Genomic DNA, 21968 nt, shown 5'->3' on the forward strand with positions numbered 1-21968 from the left:
TCCTTGGGCAGTTTTTACATCTGCAGTCTGATTCCAATACTGCATGCTGATTATGCATAAACTGTTTTGGTAAATACCAACTGGCCTCAAAATTTCCACCATCATTTTATGTCTCAGTCAGTCAAAAGCTTTTTTACAGTCAGTGAAACAAGTGTTTCAACAAATCTCGGAAAAGGAAGAGTTACCAGAAGAATGGAATGCAGGGATAGTGTGCCTGGTGCATAAGAAGGAGATCTATTTGAATGCAGTAACTACAGAGGCATAACACTTTTAATATTATATATATAGTACTATCAAATATCCTGTTTAGCAGACTTTCACCTATGGCAGAAGATATTATCGGAAGCTATCAATGCGGGTTCAGACCAGGAATGTCAACTGTAAACCAGATATTTACTCTCCGACAAATAGTAGAAAAGATCAATGAATTCAATGTTGGTGTGCACCATCTTTTGATTGACTTTAAATCTGCATATGACACAGTAAATCAGGCCAAACTTTATGAGGCAATCCAGGAAGTTCGAGTGCCTGGAAAATTGGTGCATTTAACAGAGATCACCCTAAAGTATCCCCAGTGTACCATGCAAGTGCAGTCAAGGCTATCACCTCAGTTTCCCACTCAAACTGAGATAAGGCAAGGAGATGGGCTTTCGTGCCTACTTTTGAACCTGATGCTTGAAAAATTGGTATGCGAATTGGGTATTCAGACAAGAGGAACTATATCTACTCTGAGTCTGTACAATTGCTGGGATATGCAGATGACTTGGATTTAATGAACAGAACACTTTAGAGATCTACAAAGTGCATTTTCAGCTCTAAAAATGAGTGCAGAGAAGATGGGCCTGAGAATTAATGAAGGAAAGATGAATTATATGTATAATGGTACTAACCAACCCTTACAGCCCGCAATAACCCTTGATGGAATGACATTTGAGCAAGTGGAATATTTCACCTATCGGGGCTTAAAGATAGAAGCAAATGGCACCTCCTATACTGAAATTATGGCTCACATAATTGCTTCTGACCGGTGTAACTTTGGAATATTGCGACATTTTAAATCCAAGCTTATATCATGAGGGACTGAGTGCAGACTTCACAAAATGCTGATATGCCCAGTACTTACATATTCCTCAGAAACCTGGACATTTAAGAAGCAGGGTGAAAACAAACTGAAAGGACATGAAAGAAATATATTGAGGAGGAATTTTGGACCTATATATGAAAATGGGACCTGGAGAAGGCAAAGAAATGACAAACTTCATGACTGCTACAAGGAGGTTGATGTGGTAAAGTTCATAAAGCTGTGTAGACTGAGATGGGCTGGACATGTGATGTGACTCAACAAGACAAATCCCGCAAGGAAAGCCTGCTGCAGTGAACCTGGAGGAAGAAGAGCAAGAGGACGACCTAGGTTGAGATGGAGTGACGAGGTTTGAGAAGACACTGCCAGATTCGATTGCCATAACTGGAGGTCCACGGCGAAATCCAGAGAGAAATGGCAGAAAATTATTGAGGAGGCCAAGTCCCATCCTGGGATGTAGTGCCAATGGAAGAAGAAGAAGAAGAAACAAGCGTACATACTGACATTCATACGTCTGCGCCTCTGCACTAGTAGGTCACAGAGAGTGCTTCGCGACTTCCAAACCCATTTCCAAAGCCAAACTGGATCATGTACATTTGGGATTCACATTTCTTGTAAATCTGTGTGTGTATGATTTTCAGAAATATTTTGAGTACATAAGACATCATCATCACCACCACCTTCATGAAGACATCAAACTGATCATACAATAATCATCACACTGTGAGGAGTTAGTGTGCTTTGACAGTGGTATAAAAGTTTATCTCAGTCAGTTACAAGATATCTTTCCTGATGCATAGATAACATTGAAAACAATGGTAGGAGGCTGAGGCCAATTGACTTCTTTTCAGCTAAAACTTCAATAACTTCAGTAAACTTCAATAACTTCAGTATAAACTCCATATGAACTGCTAGCTTTACCATATTTCTCCAGTTTAATAGTATGTACAATGTCTGTGATTTTATGACTGACTTAACTGATTCTTGCATCAGGTGGAGGAGGATCACCTGTATTGTTTCTGAAAACGACTTCAATATATTCCATCCATCTTTTGAGTTTTCCTTCAACTCCTATGATTTGCATTCCTCAGTATTTGTCCATGTTGCTTCCATTAAGGGTCACCCAACTAGTTCACCTTCTTATATAAGTTAATCTTATCTCTCTTGAAATGTCTCAAATTCTTTACATTTGTCAGGCATCCATGATTTGCTCACTTCTGTCTAGGTATGTCAGTACATAGGTTTTTGTCTTTTATGGGATCCTTTGTTTTACATAGTCTTCTTTCATTCATAAACTCCAGAATTTCATCAGTTATCCAGTTCTGCCTTTTGTTGATGGTGTTGAACCCAATGCAACTTTCCTTCTGCTTCTATAGGCTGAGTCTCTTCTATTGATTTTACTTTTCCCTCCAGAGCAGCGTCAAACATAAGTTCTCACTTTTGAAATTGCTAATTTTCTTGTACCTATGTACATTGATATCTTAATGCCTCTTATGTGTTGCACTTTAAAGTCCATTACTACTGGATTGTGATTGCTATTGATATCAGCACCAGGACAGGTTTTAATGGATTTCACATATTTTCGTAGTTTCTGTTTTGCCAGAATAAAATCAATCTGATTTCTGACGGTCTTCTCTTCACTACCAGGAGGTGACATCAATGTGTGTAGCCTCCTAGCATGAAGTTTGAAAAATGTATTAGAAAGAAAAAATTCATGTTCTGTACAAACCTGCACCAATCTGTCTCCTCTTGTGTTTCGTTCTCCAAGATCATAGCAACAGCATTACCTTCTGCCTGAGAGCCAGTTTTTGAGTTAAAAACGCCCATGACCAGTGTAGTATCATCTTTTTTGTGTGTTTCATTGTGTCACTGTAGGTGTCATAGAAAGATTCTACCTCTTCACATCTTTATCTTATATTGGGGCATGAAACTGAATAATTTTCATAGCTCGATGTGACATTTGTAACCTTAATAACATTACGTGAACATCAAGTTGAATAAAATTGAGAAATGATTTCACTGTCATTTATAACACAAGTATGGCAACTTCATATCTATGTTTAGTATCAGTTCCACCAGAACAGTATAGGGTTCCTCCTTCATACTGTGAATCCTAGATATAGGCCACCTTACTTCGCTTACTCCGAGAATGTCTGCTTTCAGCCTGCATCTCTCTGCCTCCACATTTGTAAGCTTCCAAGCCATATAAAACTGTGCACATTCCATGTGGTAATTCAAACTTTGTTGTCATATACTTTCACCTTTCCAGAGCAGTCATGCTTTCTAGTCACAGCAGTGTTCAAGGTATCTCCCTCTCCCCCAGATCTAAATGAGAGAATAGAAACTCGTATAGTTCTACATTGAATGGAGGCATGCAACTTCAGTGCAGTGCTTTCCCCTTGCCTTCTGCATCCTAATGCCATTGACCAAACAATGGTTCTTCTGCCTTTTGGGTCATCTTGCCTTCTGCATTCTAATGCCATTAACCAACTAATGGTTCTTCTGCCTTTTGGAACTATTTCCTGCTCCAAGGACAGTAGAATGCCCTAACTTCCACTGTCAAGGAGGCTGTGGACACTTAGTACAGAAAATATTCTTACCCTGGAAGATACTCAGTCATGATTTATATCAGACTTACTCCTTTAGGAAAACTGGCTTCACCATCCCTCTAGGCTCCCCATCCCACCCTATGTTGTGGGACACACTTTGTCTGGCTCCTCTGTCAAGACACTCCAGCTTGGGTGTACACGCAGTAGCTATGCTACCACCAGCACAACCTTTGACTTTGACGTAGTATGCAGGCCCCATTAGCCATCTGCAAAGAAGTTCCTCTCTTATTATCTAGTATTACTCAGGATAAGAACAGCTTCATCACATCCTCCACCAGGGTTCTGATTACCTTTCAGAATTCTTGAAATTAACATCCTTTCCAAAATCCTTGCCCCCTCACACAAAGCACTAATCTGCTGTTCACAAAATCTACAAAATATTGTAGTCCATCCTTATACCATTCCTGTCCCCAAGCACTTACAACATGAGTCCCCTTTTATGGGGACATGATAAATAACCAGTTGTTCACCCAAATGAATGATTACCACCAAAACAGGGTGAATAGTAAATTGATTATCCTGTTGACACAGCATGTTACTGTCCATATTATCATACTCAACTTCAATGTCTACTTCACAACCTGTGCCATCTGTATTCCCCTGTCCCTTTCAACATCATGTTCTCTTAATCCTGGCCTCTATCCCCACCCCCCTTTCCACCCCACCCCACAAAAAAAATGTTGTGCTGCCCGCAGTCTCCCCCTTCTTCTGTTCTCTCTTGCTCATGCTTCCCCCTTTCCCCATCCCATTACATGAGTCTCATTTCATTCTCTTAACATATGACTTCATTTGCCTGCACCACAGCAAATTCGGAATGACATTCATATTATGCTTGCTTTTGCCTTGCCTATCCTTAACTGTCATCCCCCTGTGCCTTCCGCATTTTTTCTCTAATCTGCCCTACAGATGGAGTATAGTATTAAGCAACAAAACTAATTTTCTAGGTTACATACTTCTACAGGAAATATTCTCTCCAACATGACCAACACTCAGTGAGCAATGTAGATTGAAATTATATTTTGCTTAGAAAAGCTCACAAGATATTGCTGATGTATCAACAAGAACATGATAAAGTTATTCAATACTCTATGGCTGCAGTTCACTAACATTTCCTACTTTTAATTATATCTTTTGCAGTCAATTAATCTTCAGCCTACTTTTCAGGTATTTTGTTTGAACAGATCTATAGGTTGCACAAGGTGGTTCAACGTTTTTAGCATAGGCTTCAATGTTGCTGAACATGTAGTAATATGATTTTGTGTGTGTGTGTGTGTGTGTGTGTGTGTGTGTGTGTGTGTGTGTGTGTGAGTGAGTGAGTGAGTGAGAGAGAGAGAGAGAGAGAGAGAGAGAGAGATATTGAACATAGTGAAGGATAAATCACTGTACATAAAAACAAAGCAAAAGACAGCTTAAGACAATCATGTAAAAGATCAGCATTTGTCTGTATTTTTTTTTTCACTGAGAAAATGAGTACAAATGTAAAACTGATTTGTTCCACCTCATAGTAAGATATAAAAATAAAAACAATAGAACGCACAGCTCACTAATTAATAAATCAGCTACACTTGACAAATAATGAAATTAATCACTTACCTTCATTATAACATCCTTCTTATAGTACATTTTATGGTTTTCACCCTCTTTGAGATCTCCAGAACTCTCAATAAGAAGGCAAAAGTAAATCCAGGCTGCCACCACAAGCCCCAGCATAACAAATGTCTATTGACAAGAAAACACAGATAACCCTTTGCTCACAATTATTTCATAATAAGATATATTACTATATGAATAAAAAAAGAAAAGTATTAAACATTATCCAAATTATAAAATGGCCATTAAATGTCAAATTATCTAATTAAGGAAACACATTATAAACTTATGCATGCGGTTTTTGATTAGTGGAACTCTGATTTTAAAATATCTATGTTAATTTCAGATTTGTTAGATACTTTGCAACTGTGTAAACAGATTTTCTCGTGCATCTTTACAATGCAAGACTGGCAGACATGATGTATTAAAAAAAAAAAATCACTAGTGTAAATGACCTCACTTCATCTGCCTGACATGCACTAATTCCCTCCCTTATTAAAAAAAAAAAAAAAAAACTTTTTCTAGGCATGAAAAAAATCAATAATTCTCTAGGAAGTCTATCAAGGATTACAATTATTTAGTTATGAAACAAGGTGACCAAATGTTATGTGACAGCACACATCTAGCAAGCATTTTAATCATTTAATCAAAAATCAGAGCAGTCAGCTCAGAGGAGACAATTGTAGTATTAGACACGTACATTCAGTAAATTGTGAGTTCCACTTCCTCATGTGAATTAAGAAAGTAAATGATTTTCTTAAAAGTAAAATCTCTGAAGAAATTGATGACCATTAAAATGGTATTAAGGATCTTTTCTCATGACATTTGCTGTTTGATATCTCTCTCTCTCTCTCTCTCTCTCTCTCTCTCTCTCTCTGTGTGTGTGTGTGGGGGGGGGGGGGGGGAGTTCATTTCACAATCAATTTTACAGAAATATGGATACTCAAGGACAGGATTTTTAGACCTGTTTATAACAATGGAATTAAGACAATTATTTACAATTATTAGTTTCATTGTAAAACTCTGTCTCTGATGTTTTGGTGTGCTCAAGAATGATAGAACACCTAAAAAATCTATGTTCCTTGGTTCCAGAAGGGACTTTCCACTAAAAATAGTAGTTTCAAAGTCTCATTATTTATTTACAATTGTCCATTGGAACAAAATTAGATTTGTGCCATTGATCTGCAATTGCAATCCTTTCTCAACAGACGTCCCAGTTACCATACACTCACTTGCAATAATAATTTAATTTCATGTTGACTTTCACCATGTGGCATATGCACCATTAAGATTACACTAAATCTTTTGTGGCTCTTTTAAATACAGCCATTCAGATCCAGTTCTGAAAGCTTGTAGTTTTTCTTTTATCTATTATAATCTTTATATTAATGCTGTTTATAAGGCTGAATAAATAATAACTTTAATTTGATATTGGGAATGAGTAAAGATAACCAATCACATTATGGGGGAAGGCAAATGAGTGGTGAATAGGAACATAAACAATGAGTGAAACATCTTAGACTGACTAACGAAATTTCATTCATCAGACACCACTTCTGTCACAATTAGTAACTACTCTTGTAAAAACAAGCATATAAATACCTAAAGGTCTCACCAGACTGCAGTTCTTACAAAATGTAGCTCTGTATATAGGTGTGTGTGTGTGTGTGTGTGTGTGTGTGTGTGTGTGTGTGTGTGTGTGTGTGTGTGTGAGAGAGAGAGAGAGAGAGAGAGAGCGAGCATTTCCTCTATACAATGAGCAGCTATCTTCACTCATTACATTGTTTATAACCTTTATAAACTATAACCAACATCTGTATCTATTCTTTCCATACAATCTTATAATGTATGGCAGTGGGAGCTTTGTGTATGATGGTGACTTCTCCCCTCACCTGTTCCAGTTGATTATAGTGTGCACAAAAAAAGAATGTTTGTAAGGCTTCATATGAGCAAGTATCCCTCTAATTTTACCTATGTGATCTTTTCATGAGTTGTGGGATGGAAGAAGGACATTGTTGATTAATTTTTCTAGATACATACACTCTCAGAATTTTAACAGTAAATCACATTGTGATGCACAATGTCTCTCCTGTAGTGTATAACTCTGGAGGTGAAACACACTGCCCTTCTTTGGATCTTCTGTATTTCCTGTATGAGTTCTATTTGGCAAGGGACCCAGACTAAAGAGCAATACTCAAGCATTGGTCAAACAAGTGTTTTGTAAGCTACTGCACTTTCTTTGTAGATGAACTATATATCCTGAAGATTCTTCCAGTGAATTTCTGCCTGGTATTTGATTTTCTACAGTCAGTTTGATGTGATCATTCAATTTTTATGCCAATCCATATGCATACTCCCAGATATACACTCCTGGAAATTGAAATAAGAACACCGTGAATTCATTGTCCTAGGAAGGGGAAACTTTATTGACACATTCCTGGGGTCAGATACATCACATGATCACACTGACAGAACCACAGGCACATAGACACAGGCAACAGAGCATGCACAATGTCGGCACTAGTACAGTGTATATCCACCTTTCGCAGCAATGCAGGCTGCTATTCTCCCATGGAGACGATCGTAGAGGTGCTGGATGTAGTCCTGTGGAACGGCTTGCCATGCCATTTCCACCTGGCGCCTCAGTTGGACCAGCGTTCGTGCTGGACGTGCAGACCGCGTGAGACGACGCTTCATCCAGTCCCAAACATGCTCAATGGGGGACAGATCCGGAGATCTTGCTGGCCAGGGTAGTTGACTTACACCTTCTAGAGCACGTTGGGTGGCACGGGATACATGCGGACGTGCATTGTCCTGTTGGAACAGCAAGTTCCCTTGCCGGTCTAGGAATGGTAGAGCGATGGGTTCGATGACGGTTTGGATGTACCGTGCACTATTCAGTGTCCCCTCGACGATCACCAGTGGTGTACGGCCAGTGTAGGAGATCGCTCCCCACACCATGATGCCGGGTGTTGGCCCTGTGTGCCTCGGTCGTATGCAGTCCTGATTGTGGCGCTCACCTGCACGGCGCCAAACACGCATACGACCATCATTGGCACCGAGGCAGAAGCGACTCTCATCGCTGAAGACGACACGTCTCCATTCGTCCCTCCATTCACGCCTGTCGCGACACCACTGGAGGCGGGCTGCACGATGTTGGGGCGTGAGCAGAAGACGGCCTAACGGTGTGCGGGACCGTAGCCCAGCTTCATGGAGACGGTTGCGAATGGTCCTCGCCGATACCCCAGGAGCAACAGTGTCCCTAATTTGCTGGGAAGTGGCGGTGCGGTCCCCTACGGCACTGCATAGGATCCTACGGTCTTGGTGTGCATCCGTGCGTCGCTGCGGTCCGGTCCCAGGTCGACGGGCACGTGCACCTTCCGCCGACCACTGGCGACAACATCGATGTACTGTGGAGACCTCACGCCCCACGTGTTGAGCAATTCGGCGGTACGTCCACCCGGCCTCCCGCATGCCCACTATACGCCCTCGCTCAAAGTCCGTCAACTGCACATACGGTTCACGTCCACGCTGTCGCGGCATGCTACCAGTGTTAAAGACTGCGATGGAGCTCCGTATGCCACGGCAAACTGGCTGACACTGACGGCGGCGGTGCACAAATGCTGCGCTGCTAGCGCCATTCGACGGCCAACACCGTGGTTCCTGGTGTGTCCGCTGTGCCGTGCGTGTGATCATTGCTTGTGCAGCCCTCTCGCAGTGTCCGGAGCAAGTATGGTGGGTCTGACACACCAGTGTCAATGTGTTCTTTTTTCCATTTCCAGGAGTGTATAATGGATGTGATTGCTTCCAGTGATTGTTCAAAAATCATGTAATTGAACAATAATGAGTCTATCCAACTATGTATACACATGTGTTACATTTGCTTATGTTGTGAGTCAACTGCCAATCTTTTCACAAATAGTGAAATTCCTAGAGAGTCTCAGAGTTGGACAATGTATTACTTTCTTCCACATACATGTCATGAAATGACCAAAAGAGATTTCAAGAAACTATAGTTAAGACAGAGATTTACTAGCAATCTTTCTTCCCACATACTATTTGTTAAAGGATCAAGGAAGGGGGATCAGATAGAAATACCACAAGTACTTTCCACCACACATTGTCAGGTGGCTTGCTCCTGTGACTAGCATCCAGCATAATCTTTGTAATCTACATTCAAATAAGAATTTAAATTTCATTTACTATACACATCTTGTTTCTGTAACTTTATGTTCCCATTACTATATGGGCATTATTACTATTTATAAGAAAGACTAGTTCTGGGACCTTTCTATGGACGCTCTTGCAGTTAATTAACACTATATTAACATTCTCTATCAACAGTCTACAATGAAGAACAGTTAATTTATCCAGCCATTGGAACGATTACTCCACCCTAATATAAACTTTTGTATGACACAAGTACTCTGCTACTGTAGCAGCCACTTCACATGAGTAATGCATGGCTGACATACTACAAGAGAGAGGGGTCCTTACAATTTTCAGCAGAGGTCAAAAAATCTGCAACCAAGATTCTCAGATAATTGTCTAAGTCTTTGCTTTAAGCCCTCCATTGGCTGCAAACCAGAAGGTTATGATTATTTTGGGGTACAATGCAGCAAACTGCTAGCTCAATTTCCACCTAGCATGTAAGACTAGCTCTCTTACCCAATTCAGGTTCTAGGCACCAAGGAAGGCCTTCCTCATAAACAAAAATGTTCTCTATGGTTTTAACAGTTTCTCCTGCATTCATCAAACAGATCAAAGATATTCTCTGTTTTGCTGTATTTAAAAGATTATTATGGTACTAAGACAAATGTAAGTATTACTTAAGAATAATATAAACATTCCTACTCAAGACACCAATTCATACACGGTTGAATAGAATCCATCTGAAAACACTTCTTGTTAGTGACTTTGAATATTATTGGCAATTAAATAAAAACTGGAATGGAAATTTGAATTGGAAAAGTATTTTCTGATGAAGTACTTACAATGAGAGGTTCAAATAACAACATCGGCATGCTAGCAACTGCTTTTCCAGCTTCACGAAACAGCTGAATCACCAGCTTAATGCGTTTCCTCATCACAAGTATAATTAGACATATGATAACCTAGAAGTAAAAGGAAAATAACATGAAATGCAATACAAATAAACAGTTTGATAAATAAGTACTTGCTGAGAAAGAAGGGTACTGAAATGAGCATCTAATCATTAACTGCTAAAACAATAAAACAAACATCCAGCTGGACTGATATAAACATAAGTGAAAAATAGGTTTGATTTTTTTTTAATACTTTTAACTTGTCAGAACAAAAAGAAACTATTTAACTGGAGGTATTGTTGATGGTAGGTGGTTATTATGTGGGTGGAGATTTTTAGAAAGCCATAAGCAAACTTTCCTAGTCCAGGATAACCTTCAATGCAAGCTCAGATCTCACTCTTTTACACACACTTCCTTATATGCTTACAAAAATCTACAAACTTAATCACACTGAAAGATCTTTTGTTGAATATTACTATGCCTTCAGGAAGAATTTCCTCCCTAGTTGACACACACATCTTAACAATTCTACCTTAGTGTCTTTCTATGTCACCAATCACATCCTCCATTTCCTCTCCACATTCCTAATCTATTACCAGCTGGCTCCCTACTATATACTATTGATACCATCTCCCTATACAGCAGCCAACCCCCCCCCTCCCCCCAATGTCCATGGCCTTCATATCACTGAACACCATTTGTACAAATATCCTGCTGATTCCAAAGCTACCACCTCATTTCTTATGCAAATGGGAAACTATAGTCTTACCCAAACAACTTCTTATTTGTGAAGTTCCATTCAAGGACATGGGCACTTACATAGCACACTTGTGTTCATCTGTTTCTTGACCTACTAGATGAATTGTTCCTAGCAACCCTTAATTTCCATGTGCCCTGGAAGCTACAGTAGTGGCACCTAATTTCCCTGTCACTGTAGGAGGAGAAAGGAATCATAGCTGCTTTACACCTGTTTGTTTACTGGGTATGTGCAGTTTACAGATTGAAGGAAGTTCAGAAAGTAAGAATGGATGAGGACTTTATCATGTTCTCCAGTGCCCTTACCATCACTTGTAACTCTACATCTGGACCTAAGGCCAAGTCATCCGGTTTTCATTCCTCCAAGACTCTAAACACCTTTCCTCCTATTGATTTCACCCAGTCCTGTTCAGTGTCAAATTCCAAGTCACTGATCTCCAGCTCACTAGTGACAGCATATAAACTTCCACTTATATCAAAACTGTTAATAACTGATGATACCTCCACTTTGATAGCTGTCATACCTTCAATATCAAAGGCCTCTGAAGGACAAAGTAGGTTATACACATCAATAAAAAATCAACTATAACTTTACAGGTTCAACTAACTCTTGGGTTGTAAGTGAGGGAAGTTTTTGCCATGGATTTGCTTCACTTCGGATGCTGTGCTAATACTATTTCAAGCATGTTCTCTTAACCTGTAGGTGATTACTATCACTCTCATCCCTCCTGTTACATATTCATTCTTCATACAGTTCAGCACTATGAACACACAAACCAGCGCAAAATTTTTATTTTCATCTCATGCAGTGCTAGTTCTTGTTTCATCATTGCTGCTTATCTTTCTGAGCTGTATAGAGCCACTGTCCTTTCCTTGAGAAAATAAAAAAATGATACTAAATATTACATGACAGCAAAAAAGAAACCTACTGGGTCATGGTAAATAACCCATCCCAAGTCATCCAGATACTGATTCACCAACAGACACTGACATCTCAGAGGGGGGAACCATGGCAATGGGGGATAGCTGTGCTTCCATCTTTGATTTTTTGGGTGCTTTCACACGTGGCTCTGCCTTTGATCGTGTACACCTTCCGGGTTACAGGACTGGAGTAGGTGGTGGTGGTGGTGGTGGGATGGTGCATGGGACAGGTTTTACATCGGGGGCGGTTACAAGGGTAGGAGCCAGAGGGTAGGGAAGGTGGTTTGGGGATTTCATAGGGATGAACTAAGAGGTTACGAAGGTTAGGTGGACCCCACGTGATTTACCAACTGACCTGCCTACACTGTGACGCATTCTATGTGGGAATGACCAGCAACAAACTGTCCATTCGCATGAATGGGCACAGGCAGACAGTGTTTGTTGGTAATGAGGATCACCCTGTGGCTAAACATGCCTTGGTGCACGGCCAGCACATCTTGGCACAGTGTTACACCGTCCAGGTTATCTGGATACTTCCCACTAACACCAACCTATCCGAACTCCGGGGATGGGAACTTGCTCTTCAATATATCCTCTCTTCCTGTTATCCACCAGGCCTCAATCTCCGCTAATTTCAAGTTGTCGCCACTCATACCTCACCTGTCATTCAACAACATCTTTGCCTCTGCACTTCCGCCTCGACTGACATCTCTGCCCAAACTCTTTGCCTCTATATATGTCTGCTTGTGTCTGTATATGTGTGGATGGATATGTGTGTGTGTGTGTGTGTGTGTGTGTGTGTGTGTGTGTGTGTGTGTGTGTGTGTGTGTGTGTGTGTGTGTGTGCGCGAGTGTATACCCATCCTTTTTTCCCCCTAAGATAAGTCTTTCCGCTCCCGGGATTGGAATGACTATATATATATATGTGTGTGTGTGCGTGCGAGTGTATACCTGTCCTTTTTTCCTCCTAAGGTAAGTCTTTCCGCTCCCGGGATTGGAATGACTCCTTACCCTCTCCCTTAAAACCCATATCCTTTTGTCTTTCCCTATCCTTCCCTCTTTCCTGACGATGTGTGTGTGTGCGAGTGTATACCCGTCCTTTTTCCCCAGAAGGTAAGTCTTTCCACTCCCGGGACTGGAATGACTCCTTACCCTCTCCCTTAAAACCCACATCCTTTCGTCTTTCCCTCTCCTTCCCTCTTTCCTGATGAGGCAACAGTTTGTTGCGAAAGCTTGAATTTTGTGTGTATGTTTGTGTTCGTTTGTGTGTCTGTCGACCTGCCAGCACTTTCATTTGGTAAGTCACATCATCTTTGTTTTTAGGTATATATATATATATATATATATATATATATATATATATATGGAGAATAGAAGCTTTCGAAATGTGGTGCTACAGAAGAATGCTGAAGATAAGGTGGGTAGATCACGTAACTAATGAGGAGGTATTGAATAGGATTGGGGAGAAGAGAAGTTTGTGGCACAACTTGACTAGAAGAAGGGATCGGTTGGTAGGACATGTTCTGAGGCATCGAGGGATCACAAATTTAGCATTGGAGGGCAGCGTGGAGGGTAAAAATCGTAGAGGGAGACCAAGAGATGAATACACTAAGCAGATTCAGAAGGATGTAGGTTGCAGTAGGTACTGGGAGATGAAGAAGCTTGCACAGGATAGAGTAGCATGGAGAGCTGCATCAAACCAGTCTCAGGACTGAAGACCACAACAACAACAACATATATATATGAACATTCATTTGCTGCCAGTTGCTACGATATATATCTTCGATATGATAGTGTACTATGTGCACCGTTCTAGGTACTTTGCATTGCCCACTGGGTGTTCTAGTGTGACGCTACTAGTATTACTTAGCGTCAAGCACACTATTGCTCCCAGAGCAGAAGTAGATAAGGGATTTGGCTCGCTGAGGTGACCGGAAGTTGCAGTCTGATAACTGGCAGCTACATAAGTGACGTTTCTAGTAAGACAGCGTCAGTCATTGAGCAGCCGAACATGCAGCAGTATCGACACAGATTAGTTATGCCACGTTATTTTAGGAGGAGAAGGCGTACGCGCCTTGCAGTGTATAAAGTGGATTGTTAGTAGATCTATAATCTTACTGCTTAAGATGGTTGAGTACTTTCTGGTCAAATAGTACTCTAGCAGCTTTTCACCATTTCAGCTGTGTAGCAGTAACTCATGGTCAAGTACATGGGAACATCTCATCATCCAGAGTTGTAAGAGAGCTGAGATATTTACACTGTACAGTTTTGTTCACTGGTTGGATCACTATAATGGGGTCACTAGCCAGACATCCACATTCCAGATAATCAATTTTCTTTTCGTTTAATCTCAATGCTATATTGTTAAAATGATTCATTGACCTAATGGTCCAATGTCTAAGATCTTGGTAAGTTTTGCACAAAACACATCATCAGCATATAATGTTGTCCAAGGGTGGGGTGTGTATTAAATATCTGCTGTCACTGTGCAGACTCTTAATGCTCATTAACATTAACCCTTTAACTGCTCTGGACGTGTTAGTGCGTTTACCTTTGTACCTGTCACTGTGTGCTCTGAACGTGTTTATGTGCACCACCAGTCCTTCTACCTGGTACTCTGAACGTGTTTACATGTAGACACGTTGAGAGTACCAGGTAGAAGGACTGGTGGCGCATGAAACACGTTCGGAGCACACAGGGACAGGTACAAAGGTGCGTGAATTAACACATCCAAAGCAGTTAAAGGGTTAACTGGAAAAGGAAACAAAATTTTTGCTGTGCAGTGAACATCATTCATAACACAACAGTAGAAGCTATGGATACATTACACACGTATGCAAGGAGTGCTACAATCATGAAGCATTTTACAAATAGTCTCGTGAGGGACCATGTCAAAATATTTCTCAAGATCTAGGGTGGAATTCAGCTTCAACACTGGATTTGGGTTGAAATTTCTCCCTAAACCAACTAGCAATAATTCAAACTTTGAATGCATCTCAAAAGGCCTCATTGCTCATGGTGATCCTTGGGTTGCTAATTTTCCATAGGCCTGACCCTAAAAAGAATCTCCTGCTGGGTGACAAGTGTCAGTTCTCCTGCTTCAATTCAGTCTTGGTGTAGGGCTGGTCTCGTAAGCACTTATAGCGAGTCCCCATAACGGAAGTGAACATTAATATCTTGGGTTGTCGGGTGTTCTGCCTGATATCACCGTCGTATTTGCACGATATTTTGGTCACGTAGCTCGTAACCTTCATCAGGTGCGACCTGAGACTGCTCCTCGAGTGGACCTGGTCCAGTATTTATGCCTATGGCCTTCCCCCTCCACCAACGGCTGCAGGCGCTTTCTCTGTGGTCCGCGCCGATTCCCTGCGACCTGCTGTGGCGTTGCTGCTCTGTTTTCCGTCCGTTGCGGTTCTAGGTGTTCCCTCTGCGGTCCGCGCCCACCAAACCCGCTCCTGGCGATTTCATCTACGGTCTGGGGTACCAAGCGTTCCCCCTGCGGTCCGCGCCCGCTCACCACGACCTGTTGGAGCGTTGCCGCTCCGTTTTTCGGCCGCTGCGGCTCTGGATGTTCCCTCTGCGGTCCGCGCCCACCAGTCCCACTTCTGGGTGTTCCATCTTCAGTCTGGTGCGCCTGCCAGTCCGTCAGGAGCTCGTTTTCCATCTCCATGTCTCTGGTTCTTCTGTTTGTGTGGTGTTGCAGCTGGCTCCATTGCTCCTTTAACAATTCCAGAGCCGGATCCCAGGCTCTGCTTAGCTGGTACCCTGTGTCACGGTTCATAAGATCGTCAGCCATTTTAATTTCTATCGATTCTCTTATAACACTGTCCCAAAATCTGGGTGTTTGTGCTAGGATCTTGGTATCCTCATACTTCATGGCATGATCTAGTTCTAGACACTGTGCAGCAATGGCTGACTTAGTCACCTGTCTTAATCTAGTGTGCCTCTGATGTTCTTTGCACCTGATCTCCACAGTTCTTGTCGTCTGGCCAATGTAGGACATGCCACATTGATAAGGTATATTGTAAATCTCTGGTTTTCGTAACCCCAGGTCATCTTTGACACTCCCCAGCAGTTCCCCGATCTTGTTGGATGGACAGAAAACACACTTGATATTGTGTTTACAGAGGATCCTACTGATTCTGGCAGAAATAGAGCCAGCAGAGGGCAGATATGCCACCTTCTTGGCTTCATCTTGGTCTTCTTCAGGAACCTGTGGTATAGTGGCTGGTTGGAGTGCCACATTGTTGATAATCAGATAAATAGGTCTCAAAGTTTCATATACTATGTACCCATATGCAGTCAAAAGTGCAGAAAAGGCACATAAAACTGCAGCAGAAAAGCCTGTCTGCTCCCATTGATGTACATAGTGGAGTATCAGAGGTACAGTAAACATATCTGGACTTCACCATGATGCTTAGTATCTCACAGATTAAAAAAAGTCTTGATAAAGGATGTGGCAACTGTCACAGTATCATTAAAAACTAAAACCTCTTCTGGGTGGGACAAGTACCCACTACAGTGATTAAAGCAGTGCATCACATAATAGCACTTTCATTAACTCAAATAATGAACCAATCTTTTGGACAAGGATTCTTTTCTGATGTGTTGAAGAACGCCAAAATCAGACTTATATTCAAGAATGGAAAACTAACACACTATATCTATTCTTCCAATCTTGTCAAAACTGTTACAGGAAGTAACTTCAATCCAGGCTCAAAATTCTATTGTAAAAAAATTACACTGTCCAGTCACATTAATGTTCTTCTTGCAGCAAGGACCACATTGAGATGTGCAGGAAGAGATTTGGTGAGGTTCTGGAAGGTACCGACATGGATGTGGAGCCAAGCTGACTCCAGTGCCATGACCAGCTGCACTAGGTTTCTCAGTTGAGGGTCCATGGCACGATCAGCTCGAGGTGATCAGATAGATCCTTAATTGGGTTTAAATCTGGTGAGTTTGGTGGCTACAGGAGTACAGCAAACTTACCCTAGTGCTCTTTAAATCTTGCACATATACTGCATACTGTGTGACACATTGCACTGTCCTTCTGGTAAATGCCATTGTGCTAAGAAAAATAAGATGGTTGTAGGGGTGAATATGGTTCCCAAGAATAGATGCCAACTTGTGTTGATCCACTGTATCTTCCAGAATGAGGAGATCACCCTCTGGCCTGGAATCTTCTGATGATTCTTGCAGGGTGTTTGCTTTTGGACACTTCATACTGTACACACCAACATCCATCTGTCCAAAGGAGCATAAAACATGATGCACATGAAAAGGCCACTTGTCACCATCCAGCGGAGTCCAGTTGAAGAACTGGCATGCATATTACAGCCTTCATTGTCAATGAGCAGCAGTCAGAGTAGGTGCATGAACCATATGCAGCAATGTTTGCTGAATGGTCATTGAGAAGACACTGTTGGTAGCCCCTTGCTTCCATCTGGGCAGTCAGTTGCTCAACAGGTGCACATCTATTTGCCCATACACATCTCCACAGCTGTCCTTCACTGTTGTCATCTATGTCCCTTCTTTGGTGCCATTTTGCCTCACACAGTATACTTTAACCACGGCCATGCAAATAGTCTACAAATTGAGCCACTTCAGAAATGCTTCCACTTTGGCCCAAAAGTCAGTGATCATTCTCTTTAGAATGTCAGATAAATTGCTCCATTTTTGCATTACGACAATGACTGCACTGTTTTCCGCATCCCCCAAACATGCTTTATATACTCTCTACTGCTAGTGCTGCCACCAGCTGTCTGTGAGTGACACTGAACCTAGGTGGTGGTAACATTAATGTGAATGGACCATGTATAAATAACCAATTTGGATTCCAACAAGGAAAGAACACACTGGATGCAGCAAATAACTTTACTGAAAAGATAAAGCAACACATTACATCAGTGGGGCAAAGTTACAGGTATCTTCTGTGATCTTACAAAAGCCTCTGACTCAGTAACCCATGCCTTGCTTATTTACAAATTAGATAAATGTAGGATTAAGGGCAATGCTCTGAAATGGCTTACATCATATCTGCAGAACAGAAAACAGTGTTTAACTGCCACTTCAAATACAGTGAATCATTATTCTAAATGGTGTACAGTATCACAAGGCATGTTTTAAGGCTCCGTTTTAGGTCCAATCCTGTTCTTGTCCTACATAAATGACTTACCCATAAATATAAATTCACCATCAGTTCTGTTTGAAGATGATACTTCTGTTTGAATTGAAACTGATTCTGATCTATGCTGTGAGCATATGCAATAGCTTACAATACTGATTCCATTTAAATGGGTTAAAAAACTCAACCTGTAGGGTACATTTCAAAACTAGACATTCAAAATGTGTGTAACTTAAAATACAACATAACAATCAAGAACGTGACATGATCAAATTTCGCATTCCAATCTGAGCTGCCAGAGATGGTGGTCACATATACATAAGGTGTGCTTGTTTGTGTGACTGAATGTGTCTGTGTTTCCTTTTCTGAAGAAGACTCTGGATGAAAGCTAATGTGTAACTATCTTCTTATTGTGCCTGTCTGCAACTTGACGTATCTTCTTTATGGTGAGTAGCAGTCTATCTTTCCCTTATTTTGTTGTCTTCCAAACTGGAGTTTCCATTGTTTGACATTATCAAATTCCTTAGACTAAATGTGGACAAGAACTTGAGCTGGAATACCCGCACTGACTTCCTGTCAAAAAGATTAAGCAGTTTAGCATTTGCAGTGCAAATACTAGAAAATCCTACTGACATAAGTACACAAAAAAACATATTGTAGATATGTTGAATCTGGGGTTTCCTGGGGATGAATCCAAATCGCTAATGTCGAATACTGAAGCCCCAGAAGAAAATTGTCCGATACATGTGTACTTCATAGCAAAAAGAATTTTATCACCCTTTATTACAGGAATTACAAATTCTAACTTTTCCTTCCACATATGTGTACAAAATTGCAATCTTCATACATATCAGACAAAAACTACTGAGGAGGATAATTTTGGACACAATAAAACACAAGAAGCAAAGATAATTTTATGTTACCCACAGACCAACTGGAACTATATGCACAGACTCCTTGGTATATGGGGATGAGAATGTATAACAAATTAATAGACAAAACATGTTTAATATGAAGCCAGAGATTCTAAAATATAAGGCTACAATGGATTTTGCTGGAGAAATGCTGCTTTTCAGTAGAATTAATGAAGGATAAGATGACCATTTGAACAAGAGGTAACTTAGTATAAGTTTTTTTATTCTATATATAACAAAACTGTATTCATTTTAGGAGTCTGTTATTACCATCAGTTGCTCTATGCTTATGGTGAAGTTATACCACAAATTTTTTGATGTGTCTAGTTTGTTAATTGAGAGTGCTGAAATTTTATTCCCTGGAGGTAAGTGATGGCAGTAATTTGGTCTTATAATTTTGGTTTTCTGAGGTGAATTTTCCTTTTCATGTTATTATTATTGCTTTTAATAGAATACGGCATGAAGCTGCACTGAGTGAAGTGGCACAGTGGATAGCACACTGGACTGGCATTCGGGAGGACAACAGTTCAAACCCCCATCCAGCCATCGAGATTTAGGTTTTCCGTGATTTTACTAAATTGCTTCATGCAAATGCTGGAATGGTCCTTGTGAAAGGGCACAACTGATTTCCTTTCCTATCCTTAACACAATATGAGCTTGTGCTCCATCTCTAATGACCTCAATGTTGACGGGACGTTAAACACAATCTTCCTTTCTTCCTTCCTTGAATTTATAGATCATTATATAACTTATGGTATTGGCAGATGAAATATTATTAAGAATATTTAATATATACATCTGTTAGTATCAAACAGTGATAGGTGATGAGAACCTACATAACTATCTGATATGTTAATCGTTCCTATAAATTTTATAAGTTTGTGATCGATACTCACAGTTGCTATTGTTGCTAGTATGGCATAAACAAGATAGGCTGTTACTGATCTTCCTTCAGCATCTTTATCATTTTTTGTATGTGCCAAGCCATCCTTCGCTTGCTTCCAAATAAACCTTTGCAGCAGAAGCAATGATAATAAATAAAAGTATAACAATAAATAAAAATAATTAAAAAATATTAAAGGAACATGCAAATGTAATTAACATGAAACTCTTGGAAATTGTTATATCACAGAATTCATACTTGAACTAACCTCAGTAAACATTTGAAATTTAAAATTTTCATATGAGAAAAATAAATGTATTATCTCTGTGTGCACTGTAATTTATCTAATCTTGCCTTCAGGATTGCTACTGGAGCAATACACAGGTGATTTTAGTATATTCATCATTTAAATATGGTTTTGAAACTTTGCAAGTAGGCTGCCTAGGGACAGTTTGCATCTGCCTTCAAGATTCTGCAAACCTGTGATCAGTCATGCTACCATTCTTTGCATATGTTGAATATCACTAGTCCCACACACCTGAGAAATATTCTACGTTAAGTCACACAAATGATTTGTATGCAGTCTGCTTGCAGTTCCCTAATATTCTAGCAATGAACTTTACCTGTGACTGAATCTATTTGATTGTTCCATTTCATATACCTACAAATTGTTATACCCAGGTATTTGTATGAGATGATCAATTCCAACTGCACTGTTTGAGACTTTAGTCACAGGATACAATACAATGGTTTTTTTAAGTATAAATACTTCATAAATATCTGTGTGTACATAACATTTGAAATCTGTATTTCCAGCTTCTGTACATGATTGTTACTGACATTAACAAAATAATGAATAAAGTGTTTTGATCCATTCCACATACTATCATGCAGTAATGGATCTATAGACTAAGTATCACAGTAAATAAAATCATATGAAGACACAAAGAGAGAGAGAGAGAGAGAGAGAGAGAGAGAGAGAGAGAGAGAGAGAGAGAGAGTTCCACATCTCCTCCTAAACAACTGAATTGATTTCAACCAAATTAGCTACACATATTTCTTATTAATCTGGGAAGGAGTGCCATGGTAGTAAGAAATACCTAGTTTCCATAGGTGTGGGGCTAGTGGTGAAAAGGGTTGTTAACCTCTGACATCTATGCTGCCTTGCACAACAGGTGTGTTATGCGAGCAGTATCGGAATGCGTTCCAGATGGTATACATGTGGATGGGCAAGGCTGAGCAGAGAGAGATGGGAAGATGAGAGGGATATTGAGAGGTATGATTGTGAGATGAACAGATAGAGGAGGGAGTAGGAGATGGATAGAGAGACAGGGTAGGAGGGGAAGATGAGATTGACAGATAGAGGTAAAACGATGAGATGGACGAATGAGGGGACTAGTTGATGGACAGACATAGAGATGGGAGGAGCTGATGGACAGAGAGAAATTTGAGGAGGAGATTGGCAAAGGGGTGAGCACATGATGATCAGAGAGAGGGGAGAAGGAGATGGACGGAGAGTGGGGAGGTGTAGGAGGTGGGTGGAAGATGTAGAGGGGTAGTGGGCTGGTCAAAACAAAGAGGGGGAAGAGGAGTTGGACATGAGAGAGGAGGAAATAGGCAGAGAGTGGGGAAGGAGGAGATAGACAGAGATAGGAGGAAGAGGAAGACAGAGATAAGAGGAAGAGGAGGATACAGTCAGAGATAGAGGTAAGAGGACAAAGATAAGGGAGGAGGAGAGAGGATGGAGGAAATAGGGGAAGGATGAGATGGATAGAGAGACGGAGGACAATATGAACAGAGAGAGGGGGGAGGATGAGATGTGTGTATTATATGTTCTGTTTGTATCTTCGGGGTAGTTACTGACAAATGTCATCATCCTGAAAGACAAGAATTTTGATGCAGAAATCATTTTTCTCCTGCACAATGTATTATGGACACCATAAGTGAAATGGAACGGACAATGTGACCTGTGTCACAGGACTTTACTGATGAGGTATCTGTCACTACACACTACATTTTGGAAATAACACAATTTTCCAAAATGAA

The 21968-nt window shown here is 40.6% G+C and overlaps 1 protein-coding gene across 1 annotated transcript in view; it reads right to left on the bottom strand.

The window, feature by feature from the left end:
• The window catches only part of LOC126175456 (choline transporter-like protein 1), a 513527-nt gene that overhangs the window by 34904 nt on the left and 456655 nt on the right, over positions 1-21968 (bottom strand). Inside the window, exons 9-11 of the mRNA XM_049922260.1 lie at positions 19936-20050; positions 10275-10394; positions 5284-5409 (exon numbers count right to left, since the gene is read on the bottom strand). Coding sequence (XP_049778217.1) covers positions 5284-5409; positions 10275-10394; positions 19936-20050 — 361 coding nt within the window. The remainder of the gene's footprint in view (positions 1-5283; positions 5410-10274; positions 10395-19935; positions 20051-21968) is intronic.

Source organism: Schistocerca cancellata, chromosome 3, assembly GCF_023864275.1.
Source record: "Schistocerca cancellata isolate TAMUIC-IGC-003103 chromosome 3, iqSchCanc2.1, whole genome shotgun sequence".
In the NCBI taxonomy this organism is placed as follows: Eukaryota; Metazoa; Arthropoda; class Insecta; order Orthoptera; family Acrididae; genus Schistocerca; species Schistocerca cancellata.